General features: G+C 42.7%; 1 protein-coding gene across 5 annotated transcripts in view; it reads right to left on the reverse strand.

Annotated features, from left to right (window-relative positions):
* Nucleotides 1-22,456, reverse strand: part of Fyb1 (FYN binding protein 1) — a 141,457-nt gene that overhangs the window by 65,938 nt on the left and 53,063 nt on the right. For all 5 annotated transcript variants that reach the window (XM_029470073.2, XM_029470072.2, XM_085831470.1 and 2 more), the window contains exon 2: nucleotides 15,419-16,544. In XM_029470073.2, coding sequence (XP_029325933.1) covers nucleotides 15,419-16,544 — 1,126 coding nt within the window. The remainder of the gene's footprint in view (nucleotides 1-15,418; nucleotides 16,545-22,456) is intronic.

Below are 22,456 nucleotides of genomic sequence, written 5' to 3' on the forward strand. Positions count from 1 at the left end.
AGCTTCAAACACACCATTTTTTAAAAAAAATATGTTTACATGTTAAGTGTGCATAAAAATCTCCTGGTGGGGCTGGAGAGATTGCTCAGTGGTTAGTGCTCTTCCAGAAGACCTGGGTTCAATTCCCAGTACCCAAGGGTGGTTCACACCAATCTGGAATTCTAGTTCCAGGGGACCTACTGTCCTCTTCTGGCCTCCATGGCTATCAGGCATGCAAGTGGCACACAGGTATACACACAAGAAAAACACCCATACACACACCCAATAAAATGTGAGTGATGCCAACAAAGAATCTCCCAGGAGAGATCACATCAGAGTGAGATACCAAGACTCCAGACCAGGAGCTGATGAGGGGCGCTCCCTGGAGTTAGAATAGGGACAGGAGCCTCAGTTTCTGAAAATGCCGAAGCCATTCTGATGGAGGGGGTCTGCAGGTCACACTGAAGAAGCATTGCTTTGAGGCCCCACTGAGACAACCCAAAATCCATGATGGCTACCATCGTAGAAGTATTTTGAGGTGAGAAATATTAGCTTTATCAAATGGCACACTGGATTCTAGTTACCAATTCACAAGGCAAATTTTGTTTTTAGAAAGAACAGAAAAATCATTGCAAACTGATTTTCTAGGCAAATTTTGTGAGCGATTGAGAAAACATAATCAAATTTTTATCTAACAGTTACCAGGGTTTCATAGTGAATTGTAAGTGAGCCATCGGATACCATGAGCAAGCCAATCAATCACATCGGATACCATGAGCAAGCCAATCACATCGGACACCATGAGCAAGCCAATCACATCGGACACCATGAGCAAGCCAATCACATCGGATACCATGAGCAAGCCAATCAATCACATCGGATACCATGAGCAAGCCAATCACATCGGACACCATGAGCAAGCCAATCAATCACATCGGATACCATGAGCAAGCCAATCAATCACATCGGATACCATGAGCAAGCCAATCACATCGGACACCATGAGTAAGCCAATCACATCGGACACCATGAGCAAGCCAATCAATCACATCGGATACCATGAGCAAGCCAATCACATCGGACACCATGAGCAAGCCAATCACATCGGACACCATGAGCAAGCCAATCACATCGGATACCATGAGCAAGCCAATCACATCGGACACCATGAGCAAGCCAATCAATCACATCGGATACCATGAGCAAGCCAATCACATCGGACACCATGAGCAAGCCAATCACATCGGACACCATGAGCAAGCCAATCACATCGGATACCATGAGCAAGCCAATCACATCGGACACCATGAGCAAGCCAATCACATCACATCGGATACCATGAGCAAGCCAATCAATCACATCGGATACCATGAGCAAGCCAATCACATCGGACACCATGAGCAAGCCAATCACATCGGACACCATGAGCAAGCCAATCACATCGGATACCATGAGCAAGCCAATCACATCGGATACCATGAGCAAGCCAATCAATCACATCGGACACCATGAGCAAGCCAATCACATCGGATACCATGAGCAAGCCAATCACATCAGATACCATGAGCAAGCCAATCAATCACATCGGATACCATGAGCAAGCCAATCACATCAGATACCATGAGCAAGCCAATCAATCACATCGGATACCATGAGCAAGCCAATCACATCAGAATCAAAACGAGACTTGATGGGCTTCCTTTCCAAAAGGGTGTGTTTCCCTTAATACAGTCAGCAATGCTGTCTGTTTGAATCACTTTAAAGTGTTACAATGTGAACTTTTTGAAAACACAGTTAAATAGCTTGTTTTGGAGTTTCAACATGAAAACCACAGGCCATTAGACGGTAGTCACAGACTACAGAAACCCTTATTTTCTTACCTATTGAAGAAAAATTCCTTAAGGATTTTCTCCTTGGATGTCAGTCTATTTGGGGGGAAAGACTAATTTTTACTTTTCCAGAAGAGGCTAAATACGTCCCTGATATTAAGAATCAAGTTTTTGTTAATTTTCTTCATTGTGGAAAGATGCTGAAGGGTTTCCAACATCAGTTTGCTAGCCTGGCATAAAAATTCTCTTCAGCAACGTGCGTATTTGTTGATGATTTATCCTTTCCACCAATTTCTTTCAGTGATATAATAGAGACAATTTGGTGTATGTTTCCAAGGTATGCCCTCTCAAAAATTAAGAGATGAAAAAAATCAGTTCTGACTTAAACATACACAGTTCTCTTGTCTTTAATATCCGGCAGTAAGTAACAAGCCTCTGTCCCATGAATGTCTTTCAATATTGCCATATTTATCTCCCCTCTAAACGTAAAGTCCTTTACGTAAGGTCAATTGTGCTCCACATTCGTTGACTTTGACTTTAGCCTCTACCATCGTAGAATGGTTTAAACATAGAATTATGCTTATGCTTTAAATATAGAATCTCAGTCAAAATTCTTCTTGAAAAACAAATGTGACCTCCGAGATTCCAACTAACTACTTTTGAGGCCCTTTAAGGAGCACTGAGTTCTTTTTGTTGTTTGTTTGAGACAGGGTCTCTCTCTCTAATCCTGATGTCCATGAACTCACTATGTAGACTAGGCTAGCCTCCAGCTCAGAGAAGTCCACCTGCCTCTGTTCCCCAAGCACAGGAATTAATGCCCGGTGACACAGAGCTCTCCAAGATACTTTTTGTCCTGTGACATAGTGCCAGTAAAAACTTCAGATCAGCAATTAGCTTCACAGGATGCTTGCTTTCCTGTTCCTTACTGCAGACGTTACACTGATGTCTGTACTTATTCCAAACATGGCAAGGGGAAAAGTTAAATACCTTACAGCTAAAATGTAGACATCCGATTAAAAATTGCTAGTGAAAGTGGTAGGTAGAGTTGTGTTGCTGCAGCCTCATCTGATCGCTGTCAGCCTCTAGAAATGATGGGCGAGGTAACTAACACACACTCACAAACTCTCTCTCTCTCTCTCTCTCTCTCTCTCTCTCTCTCTCTCTCTCTCACACACACACACACACACACACACAATTGAGTTGCTATCAATGCTTTGCGTCTTTGTGATGTACCAGGAACTACACAGGGTACTTTTTCTATATATTGTTTAACCATCATACTAACTGCACAGCATAGAATTTTATCTCCACAAACATGAAAAAAGCGAGGCTTACAGAGGCCAAGTATCTTTACCGGGTCCAACAGTAAGTGGTACAGCTTTTATGGGAGCTTGTGTCTCTATCAACAAAATACCTTCAGGCCTCTTGAATGAAAAACTGATTGTGAAATCTGCATCTTCAAAACAAAAACATGTACTTATCTTTATAATAGGACTTCAATTTTATAGGTAGATGCTCATAGAACTGTCTACAAGGTCACTTATCAACTTTACAGCTTAAAACAAGTCTCATGGTTAAAAAAAAATACAGCAATGAGCTTGAAAAAAACCCCTGTTTCCATAGCCCCACCTCCTCCTTCTCCTTTTATCATTAAGCACATAAGCATGAGTGTCTATCTGCATCATCAAAGCCTGAGAGTGCCTCCTTCAAACTGGCATATCTTTGATTCAACTGAAAAGGCATCTCACAAGAAAAGTCACTCCTTACCGCAGGACAGCTGCACAGCACTGTTTTCTAGCAGTTCATGTTTTTAAAAGTACTATGTGAATGCTTTAAAAAAGCATTTTAAAGATTAGGTGTTGGACAGATGCAAAATTATTGCAGAATAAATGAATGTTGTTGCCAAATGACGAGTTATCCAGAAAACTGAGCAAGTAAAGCTGGGCACTCCCTGATCAGATCTGGACATAACCACCACTGATGTTTTAACTCCTTACAGCCCTTTCTGTTGTTGGTCAGCCGGGAAGTGCTCTCCCTAAACATGGGGCTCTCCCAAAGGAACAAGGTACATGTTGTCATCTGTGTTAGTTGAGATCTAACAGTTGTCAACATAGTGGCCACTCTTAAAGTAATATGCAATTGTTTCCAAAGTCAATTTTCTTAGCACCTCTGTTGTCTATCCATCTACCTACCTACCTACCTATCTATTTACTTATTCATGCCTTGAACGCTGCTTTGAATATCACCAATAATACTAAATATGGGTTTAAATTTTATTTGTTTGATTTTTTTTCTTTTTGCTGTTTGATAAATAGCAAGCATATTGTGCAGGGCAAACTTTAAGAGCAATGTATGGTAGAAGGAGGGAAAAGATTCAGGGACTAGAGAACAGAAAAAAGGTATAGAGGAAAGTCAGGTGAGTGTGCCAGAGTCCTGGGTGGCTGACATGGTACTTCACTCTTCCAGGCTGATAGGCAGTTGGAGTGGACAATTCAACCAACAACTGTTTAGATGACAAATGACAACCATAGCTCTCTAAGGGCTCCATACTCCCTCACAACAACCTGGACCTCTTTGCAATCAAGAAGCTAAAGCATTAATGTTGATCAGAACTCTGCCACCCTAGGTGCTATATATTTGAATGCTATCTTTGTCCTTCCCTTAAGTAAGCAAATGTCTGAGACCCAGTGTGAGGCAGCGCCTGTTTGCTCAAACACATCACTCATCCATTTTCGTGTTTTGATGTAATCACCAACTTCTAGTATCCTGTTCCTGTGCTATGGTTTTTTTGTTTTTTTTTTTTTGTTTTTTTCATCTGAGAAAAACACCCCTGGCTTATAAATTCTACTTCTCCCCAACTCCTCAATTCCAAGAACAGCCATGTGAAAGTCACATGATGTTCAATACATACTCCTACGCTGTGTCCACCGTAGACCTCCAACTCCTGTGTCCACCCCAGACCTCTCTAGACACCCCCAACTCCCATGATCATCCTAGATTCCTTGAAGGTGAAGCATGGGGATCTTTTAAGTGCAACTGTAAGTTAGCCCTTGGAAGACTAATGCCCAATTTTGATGTTTTGTTTTTACTTCTGAATGGATGACACATTTGCATTGGTTAGAACCTTAATCCACATTTGTTATCTTGCTCCCACCCGGGGTTCGTTGGTTTGCTTTCTGTTTTTCCATTGAGTGAGCAGGAAGTCTTTCCAAAGACCTTGCTACATGGGAGCAACCTTGTTATAGCTTAACTTAGTAAAGAACCCAAAAAACGTTCCAGCCCAGGTCTGGCAGCAGAAGGCTGCCTTCTTCTAAGCTTTCTTTCTTTCTTTCTTTTTTTTTTTTTTTAAGGCTGTCTAAGTCATTTAACACTAAAAGTAGGTAAAAGGGTAAAACAACCTGTTTGTTATAGCAGCTTGGGACAGCTACTCCCTCTCTTTGTATTTAGATGAGTTATATTCTCACAGAGATGTTCTGTCCATCAGATATCCATTTCTAGTAAAATAACAGCACTGATAACAACAGAAACTAAAACCACTTCCCCTTGGCCACCCTTTTCCATCCCATCTGCTCCTTCTGTGGGAAGTGACCTTGAAGCCATAAACACCTGCTTATAAGTATAAAAATGGCAACGTTGGGTAGAGGGTTTAGGCTGCAGGTGGTTGGGGTGTTCTGAATAAGAAGATGGAAAGAACATTTTCTTTTTCTTTTCCTTTGCTGTTGAAAAGGATAAATACAGAGGTGGATGCTCTCAGCCATCCATTGGACTGAGTACAGGGTCCCCAATGAAGGAGCCAGAGAAAGGACCCAAGGAGCTGAAGGCATTAGCAGCACCATAGGAGGAACGACAATATGAAATAATCAGTACCCCCAGAGCTCCCAGGAACCAAAGAATGCACATGGTGGGACTCATGGCTCCAACTACCTATGTAGCAGAGGATGGCCTAGTTGGTCATCAGTGGAAGGAGAGGCCCTTGGTCCTGTGAAGATTATATGTCCCAGTGTAGGGGAATGCCAGGGCCAGAAAGAGAGAGTGGGTGGGTTGGTGAACAGTGGGAGGGGGAGGGGGGATAGGTTTTCGGAAGGGAAACCAGTGAAGGGGATAACATTTGAAATGTAAATAAAGAAAATAAAAAATTACTAACTTTAAAAAAAGAAAAGGATGGGTCAAGAAAATGCAGAAAAGGAAAGAGGTGAGCCACAGGAAGAGGTAGATGCCTTTGTTCTCAAACCCTTAACTGCCTTTGAAAAGCAGAGGAAGCCACCATCCCATGTCATATTTATGCTCAATATTAATGCATCCAGTTCATTTTTTTACATTTTTAATTAGATATTTTTTAAATTTACATTTCAAATGTTGTTCCCTTTCTTCATTTCCCCTCTGAAAACCCCTATCCCATCCCCCTTCCCCCTGCTTACCAACCCACCCACTCCTGTCCTGGTATTCCCCTACACTGGGACATCGAACCTTCACAGGACCCAAGATAAAATTCACAGACCACATGAAGCTCAAGAAGAAAGAAGACCAAAGTGTGGATACTTCAGTCCTTCTTAGAAGGGGGAACAAAGTACCCATGGGAGGAGATACAGAGACAAAGTGTGGAGCAGAAACTGAAGGAAAGCCATCCAGAGACTGTTCCACCTAGGGATCCCCATACACACTCACCAAACCCAGACACTGTTGTGGATGCCAAGTGTTTGCTGACAGGAGCCTGATATAGGTGTCTCCTGAGAGGCTCTGCCAGTGCCTCACAAATCCAGAAGTGGATGCTCAGAGCCAACCAATGCCTCCGGTTCTTGAAGCATTTGGTACAATCCTTCCTGCATGCAATTGCTTTGCAATAACTAGGCTTCAGTGAAAACTAAAGACTGCCTGCACTCATGCTTGGTTATGGCAGTCTCCATCACACGGGAAGGAAGAGATGACTTCCAAGCCTATCCGCATTAGAAGAAGCAGGAGACAGAGGCCGAGCTTGTCCTTGAGAAATTGAGCCTCTTGTTCATTTATTAACTAGCACAGAGTAGTAGATATTTCTATAGTCTTCCAGCTCGTGCTTGGAATTTCCCCCCTCCCCCCTGATTTCAAGGAGCACAGGAACAAAACTAAAACCTTAGCTTTCTTATAGGTACAAATCACACTAACAAAATTTTCTGTTTCCCTAGTGAGTTACTTAGTAGCCTGTTTACCTTTCACATCTCCATAAAACTCAGTCATTATAACAAGAGTTTAGCTCCTAACACCTATGTTGGGCAGCCTACAAAGACCTGTTGTTGAGCTCCAAGGGATCTGATGCCCTATTCTGGCCTCCACAGGCACACATAGGTGTACACACATAGGTGCACATACAGAGTCATGCATGAACTCATGCACGTACATCTATAAAATAAAATAAAATTCTTAAAAAGAAAGAAAAATGATCAAGGAATAAGTCAGAGTGCATGCATGTGGAGATAAATGCATGCAGACGTACAAATGCTTATGTGTCTTCACGTGTACATGTGTTTGGTGTGTGTGTGTATTTATGTGGTTGTATATGTGTGTGTGCATGTATATGCATGTGTGTGTGTGCTCACGCACGTGTGAAAGTGTGTGGAGAAGCTAACATCTAGATAACAAGTAGAAGTTGGACTCCTGGTGAAGCTTCAATCTAGGTCCTCAGTAACTGAGGTCACCTTCAAGGTGACAGTCTGAGAGAGAGCTAGGAGTTACTGTGCAATCATTAGATACGCCAGGGAGGAGAAAGTCCTCTCCTCACTTAACCTAGGATTCTCTTCTTACTCTGGTGAGCACCATTTATCGGGTATAAAGTGAGCAGGCACTAGATCTGCTGTGAGGTGGGCAATGTGTAACTGTGTGGCCTTAGTGGTTTATTTGAGTAGGAATTTGTTCTTGCCTGGTCACCCTAGTCATGGTAGCACATAGGTTAATTTTGAAAATCAACAGAGCCTGCTTATTCCCCAGAGAGACTTCAAGAATTGAGAGATGTTAGACTGGGCGTGGTGGCTCTCACCTTTAATCCTAGCACTCAGGAGGTAGAGGCAGGAGGATCTCTAAGTTTGAGGCTAGCCTGGTCTACTTAAAGAATTCCAGGACTATATATAGACACCCTGTCCTCCTGCCCCCCCTCCGGCTCTCCAAAAAGTGGTCTTCGTGCTCTGCATGTCTCTGTCTCATCAGTCCTCTGCTACCCACAGAGAAACACAAGCACAGTTGCCAGGAGAGCCGAGGAGCTCTTGTGTGGAGCAGTGCAGCTGTAGAAACATGGCTGCTGCCTGTAGCACAGAAGTTGACTCAACAATGCAGCTCCTTTTTCTGGGGGAAAGAAAAACCTCCTATGGTTTTGGGTTCAGGTTTTTTCTGTAAGCAGATGTTGCCCGTTTGGTTACAGTTTGCTGATAGTATCTATTGCTACTGGGGGCTCTAGAAGGAGTTTCCACTTTTGACATGTCAAGCAGAATTAAGCCTCATCTTTTCTCCTCTGACTGTAGACAGTAAAACAGAATAGAAATGTGTTTCTTTTCTCTTTATTAGCAGTTAACAGTTAAATTTCCCCAAACTTTTGGACTCTTTTCGTCACCCTTATTTCTCATACATTGGAGAAATACACAGTCTAGCATTCTAGAAGGTTCCCTGGGCTTTGGAGACATGCTATCATTATCATGTTTATGCTTTCTATGAAAGGATAGAAAACTTTCCAAGGAATTTTGAGAAATCAGGTAGCTGGATTTGTGCTCCTGGAGCAAAAGATTTTGTTCTTCCCCAGCTGCAGTTAATCTTCCTGGTTTGGAAGCCGATTTTATTTTGTTCTTAAAATAAAAAACATATGCACAAAGATATGATTTTGGGATTCAAATTCATCATCAACATCTGACATAGTTTTGATCAAGGCAGAGAGACAAAGGAGCCTTTAAGGCCATTTACACAGAGTCTACAAGTCAAACTATTTTTAAAAGGTTTGTTTGGCTTGGCTTGGAGATTATTTTAGCAGATCATATGATAGAAGTCATCTCCTGTCCAGGGATTATGTAACACACACATCTGTCTGATCTTCCTAGTCTGATCTTCCTGGTTTTGTTAGTTTACTTGGGTATGCACAATCAAAACTAAGCTGAGGAGAGCTTTCTTATATTTCATTATTAGACTTACCCTCTGTTTTTGTCAGCTTTGATGATTAGACAGAGAGCCGCACTGTGTTGGCCTTGCCCTCTCCCTCTGAGCTCGATGCATGCGCATCCCCATGCCTGGCGAGTCTGTTTGTGATTGTATGTGATTGTATGTGATTGTATGTGATTGTATGTGATTGTATGTGATTGTATGTGATTATTAAATGTTTTTTAAGTTTCCTTCCTTTCATGAAAACATTGAAATTTCACTCTAATGATTTTGAGATTTTAGGGAGGATGTGAATTTGATCAAACTTGGAATAGACTAAGAATTATCTTAGAGTATGTTTCACACTTGAATGGTAAGAGACACCATTCCTTTATGTTACAACTGGTCAGCATTTTTGGCATTTCACAAATGTGATTAAAGTTAATATAATGCCTACTTTTTTGGTACTACTTCCACATATTATTAAAGTTTAGGAAAACACCAGTTTCAGCCTTCTGTCCACAGGAAGAGGTTTTACAAAGGAAAAAAAAATCATGGCCTGTTGCCATAAAATTTTATAGGAACTTCTGTTTTATAAAAGAAAAGTGATAGCCTTTTTCACATTTTACAGGGAGGATATCACTGGAAGAAAATTTTTCTCTAGATTGGCAGGCATGTGTGGATCTTGAGCTAAGACCCTGTTAGAAGAATAGCAGATGGGAGTGGGAAAAATTGTGAAGGTCAAACTCAGGCCCAAACAAAGAACCAGGAACCCACGTATCCTAATGACAAAGTGGCCTAGGCATCGGAGGGAATGGCTGCTTTCCGTACAAGCGACGCTCTTCTTGCCCACTCTGCCAACCACTACAATATTCATTTTTCTCAGAGTATAAAGTTGGTAAAATGAGGACATTTCTCAAGACATTTACAGAATAGCAGTCAGCACACTGAGTGCTGTCTGCGGTGTCGGCAGGGTATGCTAACAGGTAAGAACTGGTTAGTTTCCTTTCTGTCTGCTCAACTTACAAAGATCGGTTGGCTGGTCCTTTTGAAGATGTCACCGAGTCCTAGAATAAATCATTTTAGCTGGTACTAGTTAGCTAGATTACAGGATGGCTCTCCTCTAATTCTCAAATAAAAATACTAAAAACAAAGTAAGACAGGCATCCGAAATAACTGGTTATCCACCTTAGAAGGAAGGACAAATAATGCCATGCATAAACGTTAAGACGTTGTTGAGTAAGGAAAGAAATGATAGGTGCCATAGGTGACAAGCAAAGCTCCTAACCTGTTTTCTAGACCCAGAAGCATTTTGTGAGGGGAAGACAGCGATTCTAGAAAAAACCCTGTGAATTCTCACTGGGACATTCTACTTCAGAAGTAGGCAGAGGGGTAAGTGAATAGCCTGGGTAAGGTCAAGAGAAATCCTTGATAGAGAGGCCCCAAATACCATAAAATGGATCGGTGGCTAAGAAGCATTGAACAGGAGTTCAGAGGACAGCAGACTCTGGGTTCACAGCAAGGGCTGCCCTCAAATCCTGCAGAGTTTACAAACACTGCAGACAAAGGCATTTAAAACCATGCTTACATCTGAAGTCATATTTAGAGGGGATGTCAGACTTGTCAGCCTGGATGATGACGTCAGACATCTGTCAGATCAAAAGGCATGGGGTGATCCCTGGGTATGGATAAGATTCTTCGGATGAGCCCAAGAACAACAGAGGTGCAGCATCTCTCGGGAAATAGCTGGTGTGGTGGTCAAATAATGTCAGGCATAGCCTGGCTAAGTTTCTAGACTTCTGAGACAAAGGTTTCTCCAAGAATTCTGATAGAAAACAAATAATTTTCAAAGGAATAAACACAGGAGAACCTCTGAATTTTCCACAGTAAATTTACAACAGAGTTTACAACAGAGGCTGTGTAAATGCTAGTTGATGTGGTAAGAGGTTGGATTTTTACAAAATCCAAGGGGTGCTACTGGGATATATACCTTTCTGGGATGGTTGGCTCAAGAGAACTGTTTATGCCAAAGACCAAGGTTATCTTGGGTGGGAGATACATGTCTAGAACTCAGTGAGGAAAGACCAAGAATAGGGTAGCTCAGATCAGATCAGGAACTTGTACATTGAAGGGAGTCATTCTGAGGCATTTATGTGAAAGGGTTAAACCCAGGTAAGATGGCTGATTGGTTAACCTTAACAGTTTTCTCTATCGCAGGGTTGCAACCTGTGATAGAAAGAAGGACCATAGATTTTTGAAAAACAGATTTCTCAGGCTCAAGAAGGGTGAGAGAACTGAAGTTAAGACTAGGCTCTAGGCTCAAAGTGGAGAGAGAGAGAGAGAGAGAGAGAGAGAGAGAGAGAGAGAGAGAGAGAGAGAGAGAGAGAGAGAGAGAGAGAGAAAGACTCACATAATTTGGAGAAGGCCTCATTGCCCCCCTCAGGCTGAACCACACAGATGAATAAGCTCTGATTCATCTGTATGCTGAAAAGCCTTGCCTGCAGATTCAGTGTCCCAATATATTCCAACGAGACATCCTTGGATCAACTCTAGATAGGCTGCATTCTTAAATTCCAAGTGTACAGTGGTATTGCCAACCATGAAAACACTCTGCTGTATCCTCAGATCTTTTTGTTGCTTTTGAGCCTTGAATCCCTGTCCCTATCATGACCTGTTCCTATCAGCACCAGGGTAGGAGAGGCTGCGGTACACTGAGCTAAAACATTTTTTAGTACATACAAACCCAATGAGGTCATATCACAAAAGCACAAGTCAAAAGATGATGGTGGACCTGAAGGAGGCAGTGATAACTCGGAGAACCGTGCAGGAAAGTCACACTGTCTCCTAGAAACAGGTTACCTGCTTAACATAACCCAAGATCCTCTGCTTTTCTGCCTTAGGATACTAAGTCAGGAGCTCTCCAGGTGACCTCTGCTCCAATCTCAAACCAAGCTTTTTAAAAGTTTCTCTTTAAAGGCTTATTTATCTTATTTTATGTGTATGAGTGTTTGGGCTGCATCTATGTCTATGCATCATCACATGCATGCCTGGTGCCCATGGAAAGCAGAAGAGGGAGTAGGGTTCCCTGGAACTGGAGTGACAGATGGTTGTGAGCTGCCAAGTGAGTGTTGGGACTGATCCCAGGTCCCCTGCAAGAACAGTAAGTATTCTTAACCCCTCAACTATCTCTCCATCCTCTGCTAAACTCTTCTTGGGGTCAAGGTTTCTGTCAGCTGTACTCGTTGAAGAAGCAAAAGCACAGTACATAAGGGACATGCAATCCTAATGGGCTCTGGTGAATGCTGGCCCTGGATTCACTCCTGGAGCTGTTAAGCCACCTTTCTGATTATTTCCAAAGTTAGCAATAGAATAAAGAAAGAAAGAGGGCTGAATCGAATGTGTTCTGCTAGGTTTTCACTACCTCCTACACATGAAACCGACAGCTGGGTCTGGCCCGTGCTCAAGAGCCCAGATATGTTGGTGACTAGTACCAGAACACCTGGGAAGAAGCCTTTTAATGGAGTCAAAAGCAAAGTGAGTTTAGAGAACATGCTGATGTTTCAATGATCATGATAAAAAGTTCAAGCTTTTTGTGGCAGTGAAGGTTTGGGATTATTGGGGAGCCCAAAACTATTATTAGCTCCACATTCAGAAAGCCATGTGACATAGTCATGCTTCCAGTTTCTAGGCAAGATGCTGAGAAGGTCTTTTTGGGGTGGATGCTTTGTGCAAAATTGATTTTGTGTTAAAGCTCCATGTAATTGGATGTGCATCCAATCTGTGAAAGTAATTAGTGAACTGTGGGGCGGGGGGGGGCGGCATATTACAATTTAATTCTGAAAGGGCAGAGAACAACTAACTAACTTCTTACTAACATGCCTTTGCAGAATGACAGACCTCGGAAAGTGATGAAAATTCACATTTTTTTTTCCTATTCCAGAAATGAGAGAAGAATGGGAAGCCAACTGCTCTCTGCTCGCATGGAGCCTGCAGGGGCATTGAGAACAAATCTTTAAAAGACAGATTTTAACTGAAAGACAGAGGAAGACACAGGAATGTGGAGTTTGTGGGCACCATTTACACTTGTTTCATCATTTCAAGGGATCTTATGTTTCCTGAAAGGCAGCCAGCATCGCGTTAGGACAGGGATGGGGACACAGACTCTGCAATCACAGAGACCTGGCCCTGCTTAGTTAAGGCTACACTTTGGCAAATTTCCTAATTGTGCTGAAATAGAATTCCATTTCATCGCCTAGAAAGAATAAATAAAGTAGGGTTGTATTGTATAGCATTATATCAAAAGTCCTCTATAAATGATAAATATTTATCTGAATATAGAAACAGAAAAGGGGTCATGAAGGAGGGAAAGGTATTGAAGTTTTGAAAGCCAACCGAACCATTACGTAGAATTTTGTTAATTTGGACACTGTTGTAATTACTTTTAACAACAATAAAAGTACTCTGCTTAGAGTAAGTCACTACCTGCACTGCAAAGTCTTTGACTCCAATCAGTATCCTTACATCTTAGAAGATTGAAAAGGAAACCATCATTGATAAACATTGTTTCCAAAGCACACAGTCTCTTTCCTTTCCCACCTTATTGCAAGTGAATGCCCAATGCCTTGAATTGCACCAGGCTACCAGTCACTTATTGCAAAGCTCTTCTCTGTGAAACTTCCATCTAGCCAGGCATGCTTATCAAGGGTATTCGTCAGAGCTGGGGGGAAAACTGTGAACTCAGAAAACCTTGGTGGCCATAGAAGATGCCTAGAGCTTCCCTGCAAGCTGCCATTCTGAGTTGGAGAAACACATCAAACTGGGCACATTTTAGAAACTCAAGAGAACACTTTCTGTAGATAAACTGCCTTTGAAGAGACCAGCGTGGGGAATAACAAGCCATGGGCGCCTGGCTCTGTGATCTTTCTCCACTTCTAGTAGAATTGGATGGCTTCTTGGCCTCAGTCAGAACCACGTAGCACAGACTAAGGGTGATAGTGCCCTGTGCTGCCTAGACTCTACCTTATTTTCTTGCTCACCTTTGTACTAGGCAGAGAGAGCCTATGGGAAGATCTTCCAGAGACAATGATTATGCCTACACCTGCTTAAATCAGACTCGTTTTTGTTTGTTTCTTTTTAAGGGAGAGTCTCATGTAGTCCAGGTTGCCTTCTAACTTGGTCCCAAGACTGAGCTTCTGATCCTCTTGCCTTCACCTCTCAAGTCCTGAACCACAGGCCTGTACCATCACACATAGATTCAGACCAGTGGCTCTCAACTTGTGGATTGACCTTCCAAGGGCTCACCAAAGACCCTCAGAAAACACAGATATTTACACTACAATTCCTAATGGTAGGAAAAGTACAGTTATGGAGTAGCAATGAAAATAGTTTTAAGGTTGGGAGTGGGGTCATGAAAAAATGAAGAACTGATTTCAAAGGTTGCAGCACTAGGAAGGTTGAGAACCACTGCTTTTGATGACACTTTTGTTTGGAGATGCATCTGACTTACAGTGGTATCGTCTCTTGTATCATTCTTTTTCCATCTTACAATGGACAACACTTGGGTAACATTTGCTAGGATATTAATCACCACAAATATGGGAGAGTTTTCTCATCAAGACACAGGGTGTCAAGTTTTTACCAAGACTTTCAGTATCAAATTCTACCACATGCCAAAACATTGCAATGACATCTTGGGAAGAAAACTGGGGGCTGGTTTTCTTGAAGGGCAACAAGGCACCCATTGTCTGCCTTTGTTTTCTAGCTGTGAATCCCTTTGTAAACTGGAATAGTACAGATGTTTCTGTTTTGGGAAAGTAAAAGTAAAACAAAAACAAAAACAAAAAACAAAACCCAGCTAGAATACAAAGTATGGTCTCCCAAAATCCCTGCCACTGTCCTATTTGAATCTTGGGCTTAGGGGACATGATGAACAGGGTAGATATTTGAAATGACTTAGAAGAGGGGTTTCAACTTCACAACATTGACATTTTGGCCTGGATAGTTCTGTGAAGGACAGGAGGAAGTGGCTCTATTTACAAAATGTCACTAGCTTCATCCATTGTGACAATCAAACATGCCTCCAGACAATGCACACATCCTTTGGCTCTCAAATTTGATTCTTTCTAGAGTACTGACTTAGACGACTCTCTGGCAATGGGCAGCAAAACTTCCTCAAGTTACAGAAATGAAATAGACCCAAGGGAATACATGCAATGGTTATCCTTAAGCAAAACCAACTATCCGGTAAATAAGTATATTTCTTCCCTATTGTCCCCCTAAAATGTCAGTGCCCCCCCAACCCCCAAGGTCCTTTCTTACAGAATGCTCAACCAGAACTTGGATTTGCTACTTTCTCAGACCTCCTACACAAAGGAAAAAAAAATGCCAAAAGAAAATTGACCCTATACGCACATGAGCATCAGTTATGCAATCATTCCTTGCTCTAAAGTTTCCCCCAGAAGCTGAAACACTCAGTTGTGTGAGCAAACCACAGCTACCAGCAATGAGAGACAACTCACTGTTTGCAGAGTCAGCCTTTCGGAATCTGGTCAGGTCAACATTGGGTGGTCTGTTGGGCTTGGGTGGAGGTGGGCCCAAGACGGACAGGGGAGGCAGGGCCTTCTGCTTCGGGGTTGCAGAATTCTTGTCTCCTTCTTTCTCCTGACTTTGGCCCCACGGTGTCCCCGCTGTCAGCTTGGAAGGGGCCTTAGGGAATCTGGCCGGCTCTTCCTGATTCAGTTTGTTCAGAAAGATGTTCTTTGCAAGGTCTGTTTTCCTATCTTCTTTTTTTTCTTCAAAGTTTTTGGAGAGACCCGGGCTCCCTCTGCTCGCAGCAGGTTTCAGAACCACTCCAGCAAAGGGTGAACTTGGTGCTCCATGGTCTTTACCCTCGGGGTCTTCCTTAGCTAGTTTGAAAGGGGCGCCCTTGGACTTGGCTCCCAACTGCACTGGGGATCCTTTCTGGACAGGCACGTTCTTAGAAGTGTTCTCTTCCTGGGAGTCCTCTGTACTTAGGGATGGCTTCTGGCCAAAGGTGTGTCTGGGAAATCGGGGTTTGGAGTCAGTATCTTGTGCCGCTGGCATGAACTTGCTCTTAGCTCCAGCCACCTTTGAGAACCCTGGCTTCAGTTCGTTTTCTGGGACTGGGGGAGCAGGCCCTGGCTTCGGTCCTGGCGTCTTTAAGTCAGACTCTTGGTTCAAATTGTGAAGCTTATTCCCAGGTGGCCGTAAAACCACAGGTTTGGAATCTTCTTTGGTCAAGCCGGTGGGTTTGGGGCTTACAGGTTTCAGGAACCCCACTTTGACCTCAGGGTCTCTAGAAACTGAGTTTGGCTGTGTTCCAAATCTTGGGCTCACTCCAGTAGGTTTTAAAAACGGGGGTTTAGGCTCCTTCTCAGGCTTCTCCTCGTAGGTAGGTTTCACTGCCAAGGGTGGTTTTGTGGTCCCAAATTTAGGCATGCTGCTGGGTCCTGCGGGCGGGCTGGCATTTCCTTGGTTGTCAAATAAATTCTTTCTTGATTGTATTCCAGAAGGCGAGCTTTGACCTGCAACTTTGAAGGGCCTGCTGCTGGCGGCGGCCTCCTCTGTCGGGTTACTCCCGGTGTTGAACTTCGCCATGAGGGATTTTACATCTGTTTTTCCATCCTACAAGCACAGGGAACAAAAACCAGCTGAGAGTCAGAAATCTCACTTGCAATTTAAAATCCTGTACCTTCAAGGGTTTCCTGATCTGAGGCAAGAGGGCTGGGGTGCCGGCGAGCTGCTGATTGGTTGACCAGATATTGTAACATTTCAGTTCCTCTATGGCAAAACAAGTTGTGAACATTTCTCACAAAGGAAAGGCTAGGGCTGTGTTTAAACTTCTGTTGTTGGTCGTACAGGGACACAATCGTTTATCTTAAAAAACGTTTCTCTGCTCTTTCCCTGTCTGCCTTGCTATCTTGTTGGACATATCTGATTCTGTATTTGTCTACATTTTTTTGCTTCACTGAAAAACATACAGTGGTGGCTACCAAATGGATTTTCCCACTTTTTACAACTGAGACTCATGTGGAAACTGGACTTCAAAATGAAAATAGGCTCTGTAAACTCAGGCTACATGTTTTTTTTTTTTTTTTTTTTTTTTTTTAACCCAGCAAAGCAATGCTTAGCATCAGTGTGGCTGGTGCGTGCTTCCCTGTTCCTGTTGCATTTAAAGTGCGTTTGCTGTCGGGGAGGTGTTACAGAACAGCCCAGCCCTTCTAAAAATAACGAAAGGAGGTTTCCTTATTATTTGCAAATCCAGAGTGCTGCTGTGTGGCTGTATGCAGACTGACAGGACATGAGGTAGACCCACGGGACAGCATGGGCTGAACAACAGGCCAGCAGCAGGGATTGTCTCGTTTCCAGATCTTTCCCTTCAATAATGACTTTTACCATTCCTCTGAGAGGTCCTGCCTCACCTGCCTTCCTCATAAGAATTAGGAAATTATGCAGTAAAGGTATCAGATATTCACCCCTTTTTTTGTTGTTGTTAATATAGTCCAGTTTAACCTGGGAGAATTAATGGTGTCTTTACCCTTTCTTTCAAAAACAAGGAGTTTGAGCTGGAGATGAGGCTCAGCTGAGAGAGAGAGAGAGAGAGAGAGAGAGAGAGAGAGAGAGAGAGAGAGAGAACCTACTTAGCATCTAGCATGCACTAAACCCTGTCTCATGTGCTCAGCATTCAATAAATCAGGTTGGTGGCGTACTCTGTAATGCCAGCATTCAGGAGGTAGAGACAGGAAGATCAGAAGTTTATAAAGGTTAAGGTTAAGGTCATTCTTGGCTACACAGCAGGTTTGAGACAAGCCTAGGCTACGAGAGATCCTGCCAAAAAAAAAAAAAAAAGGATAAAAAAAAAAAAAAAACAGGAAAAACTTCCAGGTACTTCAGTGCAGGGCTCTAAAGCTTGATGAGAAAGATAAGAAATATGAAATGGTAGACAGAAGATGTAGCTCGGTGATGGAGCAGGAGCTCAGCATGGGTAAGGTACTGGGTTCGCTCCTTAGTGTACACTCATACACGTGTGCGCACGCACACACACACACACACACACACACACACACACACACACACACGCACCTGCACATGAGTACACGCATACACGCACCCCCCAAAGTTTTCTTTCTGGTTAGAAGGAAGTTTGTTTCTGAGAAAGAATTTCTGATTATCCCTTCCCCTCTAGTAGTATTGTTCATATTCTTTATGTATAGCTTCTTTTAGGTTTATAAAACAAGGTGGAATAGCAAAGTGATTAAGAACGTCAGCTCGGGAGCCAGGTAGCAGGGGATATTAATGAGTTTTCTTATCTTCTCACTGCAAACAATGTCTAGGCGCTGCTCCTAGGCAGGCACGTGTATAAAGCAGTAGAGGACATCGGCACATCCGAGGGCTTCCTGTTTTTGTATAAAGAAGACACCTTAGTGATCGTCTGCTCTCCCTCCTCATTGCACTGCTGGGGAACAGGGTCATTCCCCGCTATGGCAGCTTCGAGTCTAGCACATCCCAGGGGGAAACCCTTGAAATGTCTCTGGCTACGGTCAAGCACTGTGCCACATTTAGTTCCAAAAATATAGAAGTTGTACATTAAGGATGGAAGCTTTAGTGTTGGCTGCTAATCCAGATCCAGGAGAGCCTGCAAGTGTCGGAGCTAAAGGCAAGGGCCTCGGAGTTATTGACTGAGGCTTAAGCCTTGACTTTGCTATGTAGCATAGCATCTAGCAAGTGATTGGCGTTTCCCAGTCTGCTTCCTTCATCTCTGAGGTCAGAGCTGGAATTCCATTTCTCACTGGAGTTTTGTTTGTTTTGATAAAGACTAATAAATGGGTCAGTACCAGTAGTTAGGTGTTTAGCTAAAGCAGTTGCTTAGCAAGCACAAGGCCTTGGCTTTGGTCCTCAGCTTCAGACACACAATAGCAAACAAAAAGATCAAGGGTCGAATGTCACACATATGCAGTGATTTGTTTCTGCCATAGAAATGATTTCTAATTCATTCACAATATATCATTGTCTTTTCCAGACATATCAAAAAATGAAATTACTTTCTGTCCCTGTGAGCAAACACACTCGCAAATGACACATAGATAATGATGCTCGAGTTTGATTCACCCGTACTCTTGAGAGTTTTCACTGGGAAGGAAGGAGCAACAAGTTCCTTTGTGAGGAACACACACACACACACACACACACACATGCATACACATAGATACACACACACATGCGTGCATACACACACATACACAAATACCTTGCACACAGACCTACCTTTCCACCTTCTGTTTTCACTTAAAAATTGGGACTCCCCCACCCCCAAAGCACAAAATCAAATCAAACCAAAACTCAAACATCCCGGAAGCCCTGGAAGCGTCTGGACTTTGCTTTCTTCTGGCAACCATGTGGGTTGTAGGGTTCCCGTAAAGCTCGGGTTGTTAAATATTCCCCATGTCAGCTCTGCGTTCTCTCTTTGCCTAGAGAGGTGTTTATTATTTTCAGGACCTTCCTTATCCCCACTACCCCAAATCTCACTACATCTCCCTGGCTGCCTGGAACTGGCAACGCATACCAGCCTGGCTTTGAACTCACAGTGCTTATCCCACCCCCGCCAAGAGTGCTGGGATTACGAGAAGGTCCCACTTCTCTTGGCATTTAAGTGCATAGCCCTGTAAAGGTTAGCTCAGCTCTGTCCTGCCCACTCAAGTGCTGGGGATCAGATCCAGAGCTAGGAGTCGAGAGCTCTCCCAGTGAGCTACGTTCCGGCCTATTTATTCCAAGAGGCATTTCATGGTCTGGAAGACCTCAGAGCCTTATGTTTTAGGCAAATCAACATTTCATACCAAGTTACCTGAATTTCTCTTTGTAAGTCATGTGAAGGGATTTTTTTTGGATTATTTTTAGTTGATACATGCCTCCATTTTACTGTGACCAAATACTTGACAAGGGGTGACTTGAGGGTGAAGAACTTATTTTGGCTCGTGATTTGCAGGTACAACTCTTTCTATAGTAGTGTACTGTACTTTTAAATAAAATGTGCTCTCTAGCATTTACATCCTTCTACGTATGTATCTTCTGAGCTGAGTTCTTACCCTCTCCTGTATCATATCGTTGATAAATATTTGAGGGGATAAAAGGCTATTACCAGAGATGGATTTTGAAATTTCCTGTTGTTTTAAGTCATTCTCTTCTTTTCGGCTTAGGTATTGACTCAGTGGAATTGTGAGGGTGAGTCACGTGCTCTACTTCCAGGCCACATTCTGAACACTTGCCAGTATTTTAAAATACAAAAGAAATAAAAGATTCATGAATGATGGGCGGCTGATGAAAATCTAAAGTAACCTGGAAGCTCAGTTCTGACCTTGGTAAGGCGTGTTCATCGTTCTTGCAATTAAAGCGGGGGGGGGGGGGGATGAATCATTTCAGTGGGTGTTATCATTCTTTCCTGGGCAAAATGCACAAGAGAAAAGGAAATGTCTTCAGGTGATGGTCTATAGTGCTCTTATTCCCCAGGAAATGTAAGTCAATAACAATCATTTATGCAATTTTTAAAAGAAGTTTGTTGATAAACTTTTGGCTTGTTGTTGGGTCTTCTTTGTTTCATTGGTGTCCTGACTCACTTGTTCTGAATCACTGATTTTTCTCCCTGAGTACCAGTCTTTTCTACTTCGGTCATGATTGCCCTTATTAGGATCACCGGTACATTGACATCACAGGATACCACAAGGCTGTGAGGGGCTCATGCTTAAAGAAAAAAAGTTGTAGGAAGCCAGCCCCTAGTCCTCAGTTCCAAGGCTTAACTGATTTTATATAAGAAGCAGAAAGTGATGGGATCAAATAAGAAGAGGAGGCCCAGCTTCTCAGACATATGAATCGCTCTGCCAAAGACGAGCCAAAAGACATGGCAGAAGACAGAGAAAACGGAAAGCCTTCTTCAACCTGGAAAGGTCTTCTGTCTTGAAGTAGATAGCAACTCAATGAAAATGTAATGGATTCAAGATCAAATAGCACAGAGAAATAGCTTTCAGCCATAGCGGTTTGCTTCACTGAAGAAAGACAATGAGAAATACACCTTGTACAACTGAGCCCTTTTCCCTTCTCAACATGTGTGCACAGGCATCCCAACATGTATGCATGCATGTACACACACACACATGCACAAAGTGGAATGCTATTGCTTCTATTTTACCTGATACACTTGGTAAGTTTTTTTTAAAATCTGATAATAAACATTCTCAAATCTTATTGTTAGAAATTACAAAATAAAGTTATAAAGTTAGGGTTAATGGAAGATTAAAATATAATACTTGTGACAAAATCCTAATCAAATACAAACATAGCAAGTCTCACTAAAAAAGAGCAAACTTGCAGTGAGCTTCATTTTCCCTACAAAGGCACTGCACAGACATTTAGCTAATTATAATTTGCATATTTAGTGTGTACACTATCTACTTGGCAAGATATATTTTCTTTTCCCTCTTTAGGAACATGCCTCCTCCCTTGCAAACATTCCAAGTTCAGGCCTGGAACTTTCTGGAACAACATACATTAAACACGCAGGCTGATGGCCTGAAGTTACTTGAATTTCTTTATGACTGATCACAGAGTAGTTGGCGAATGATTTCTTCACTTCTTTGGTTGACCTCAGCCATGAATCCAACTCTGAGATCTCTAGTCCATTGCAAAAGGGCTGTAGTGGGTTCCAATCAGCTGAACCTCTGAGACTGGAGTGAGTAGAGGCCCCTTTCTCAACAGGATGTGGGAACTTGTCTCTCACCACAAACTTAAGTTCCCGAGGGCAGGAGCCTACTGTCTCAGAGGGCAGGGCATTGGTGGTAAGATTTATTGACAGAAGCCTCATTGACAGCTTTAATAATGCTGTCACTCTTTTTGACATATGAGAGGAGATGCTTTTGTGACATCCCACCAGGCAGCAATGCCCTATCCCTTATGGCTTACACTCTGAGGTAAAAAATGTCCCTTGAATAATACACCTGGCAGCTGTGCGCTCTCCTGAGGCTCTGTGTGCTTGCCTGCTTGCCTGCGGGAAGGTTGGCTAGCATACAGCATAGTAGGCAGAGAATTTCTGGGGGTATTACATCATAGCATTGGCTCGATTGCTGCTCAATGCGTTCTGTTACTCAAAACCTTCTCCTTGTTTCTACCATGTAAATGGAGGGAGAGGAAGCAAGAGCATTTAGTAACCTATTAAAAGTTCAGATTCCGGCTACACAGCTCCCAAATGCCTTGCATTCTCCTGGTGTATCAATCAGTAGGATTTTTGTGCCCTTCCTTGAAGATTAGGAGCTTGGGAATCTCTAGAATTCTCCAAATTGGAACTGGCAGACCACGAATAATGCTATTCTATCAAATACTTCTGCACACCATCTTTGGTTTGTCATGAGTCCCTAAGTCTTGTGCATAGAAAAATGGAGGAATAAAACACAACTTTCCATGTGCTTCTGATATCCTTCATGCTATTAGTTTTTAAGATCTTGATGTGAATAGAGATGGGATGTGGAGCACGCAGAGGATGATGGTGTGGA

Source organism: Mus caroli, unplaced genomic scaffold (genome assembly GCF_978045245.1).
Source record: "Mus caroli unplaced genomic scaffold, Mus_caroli_1 scaffold_16, whole genome shotgun sequence".
NCBI lineage: Eukaryota > Metazoa > Chordata > Mammalia > Rodentia > Muridae > Mus > Mus caroli.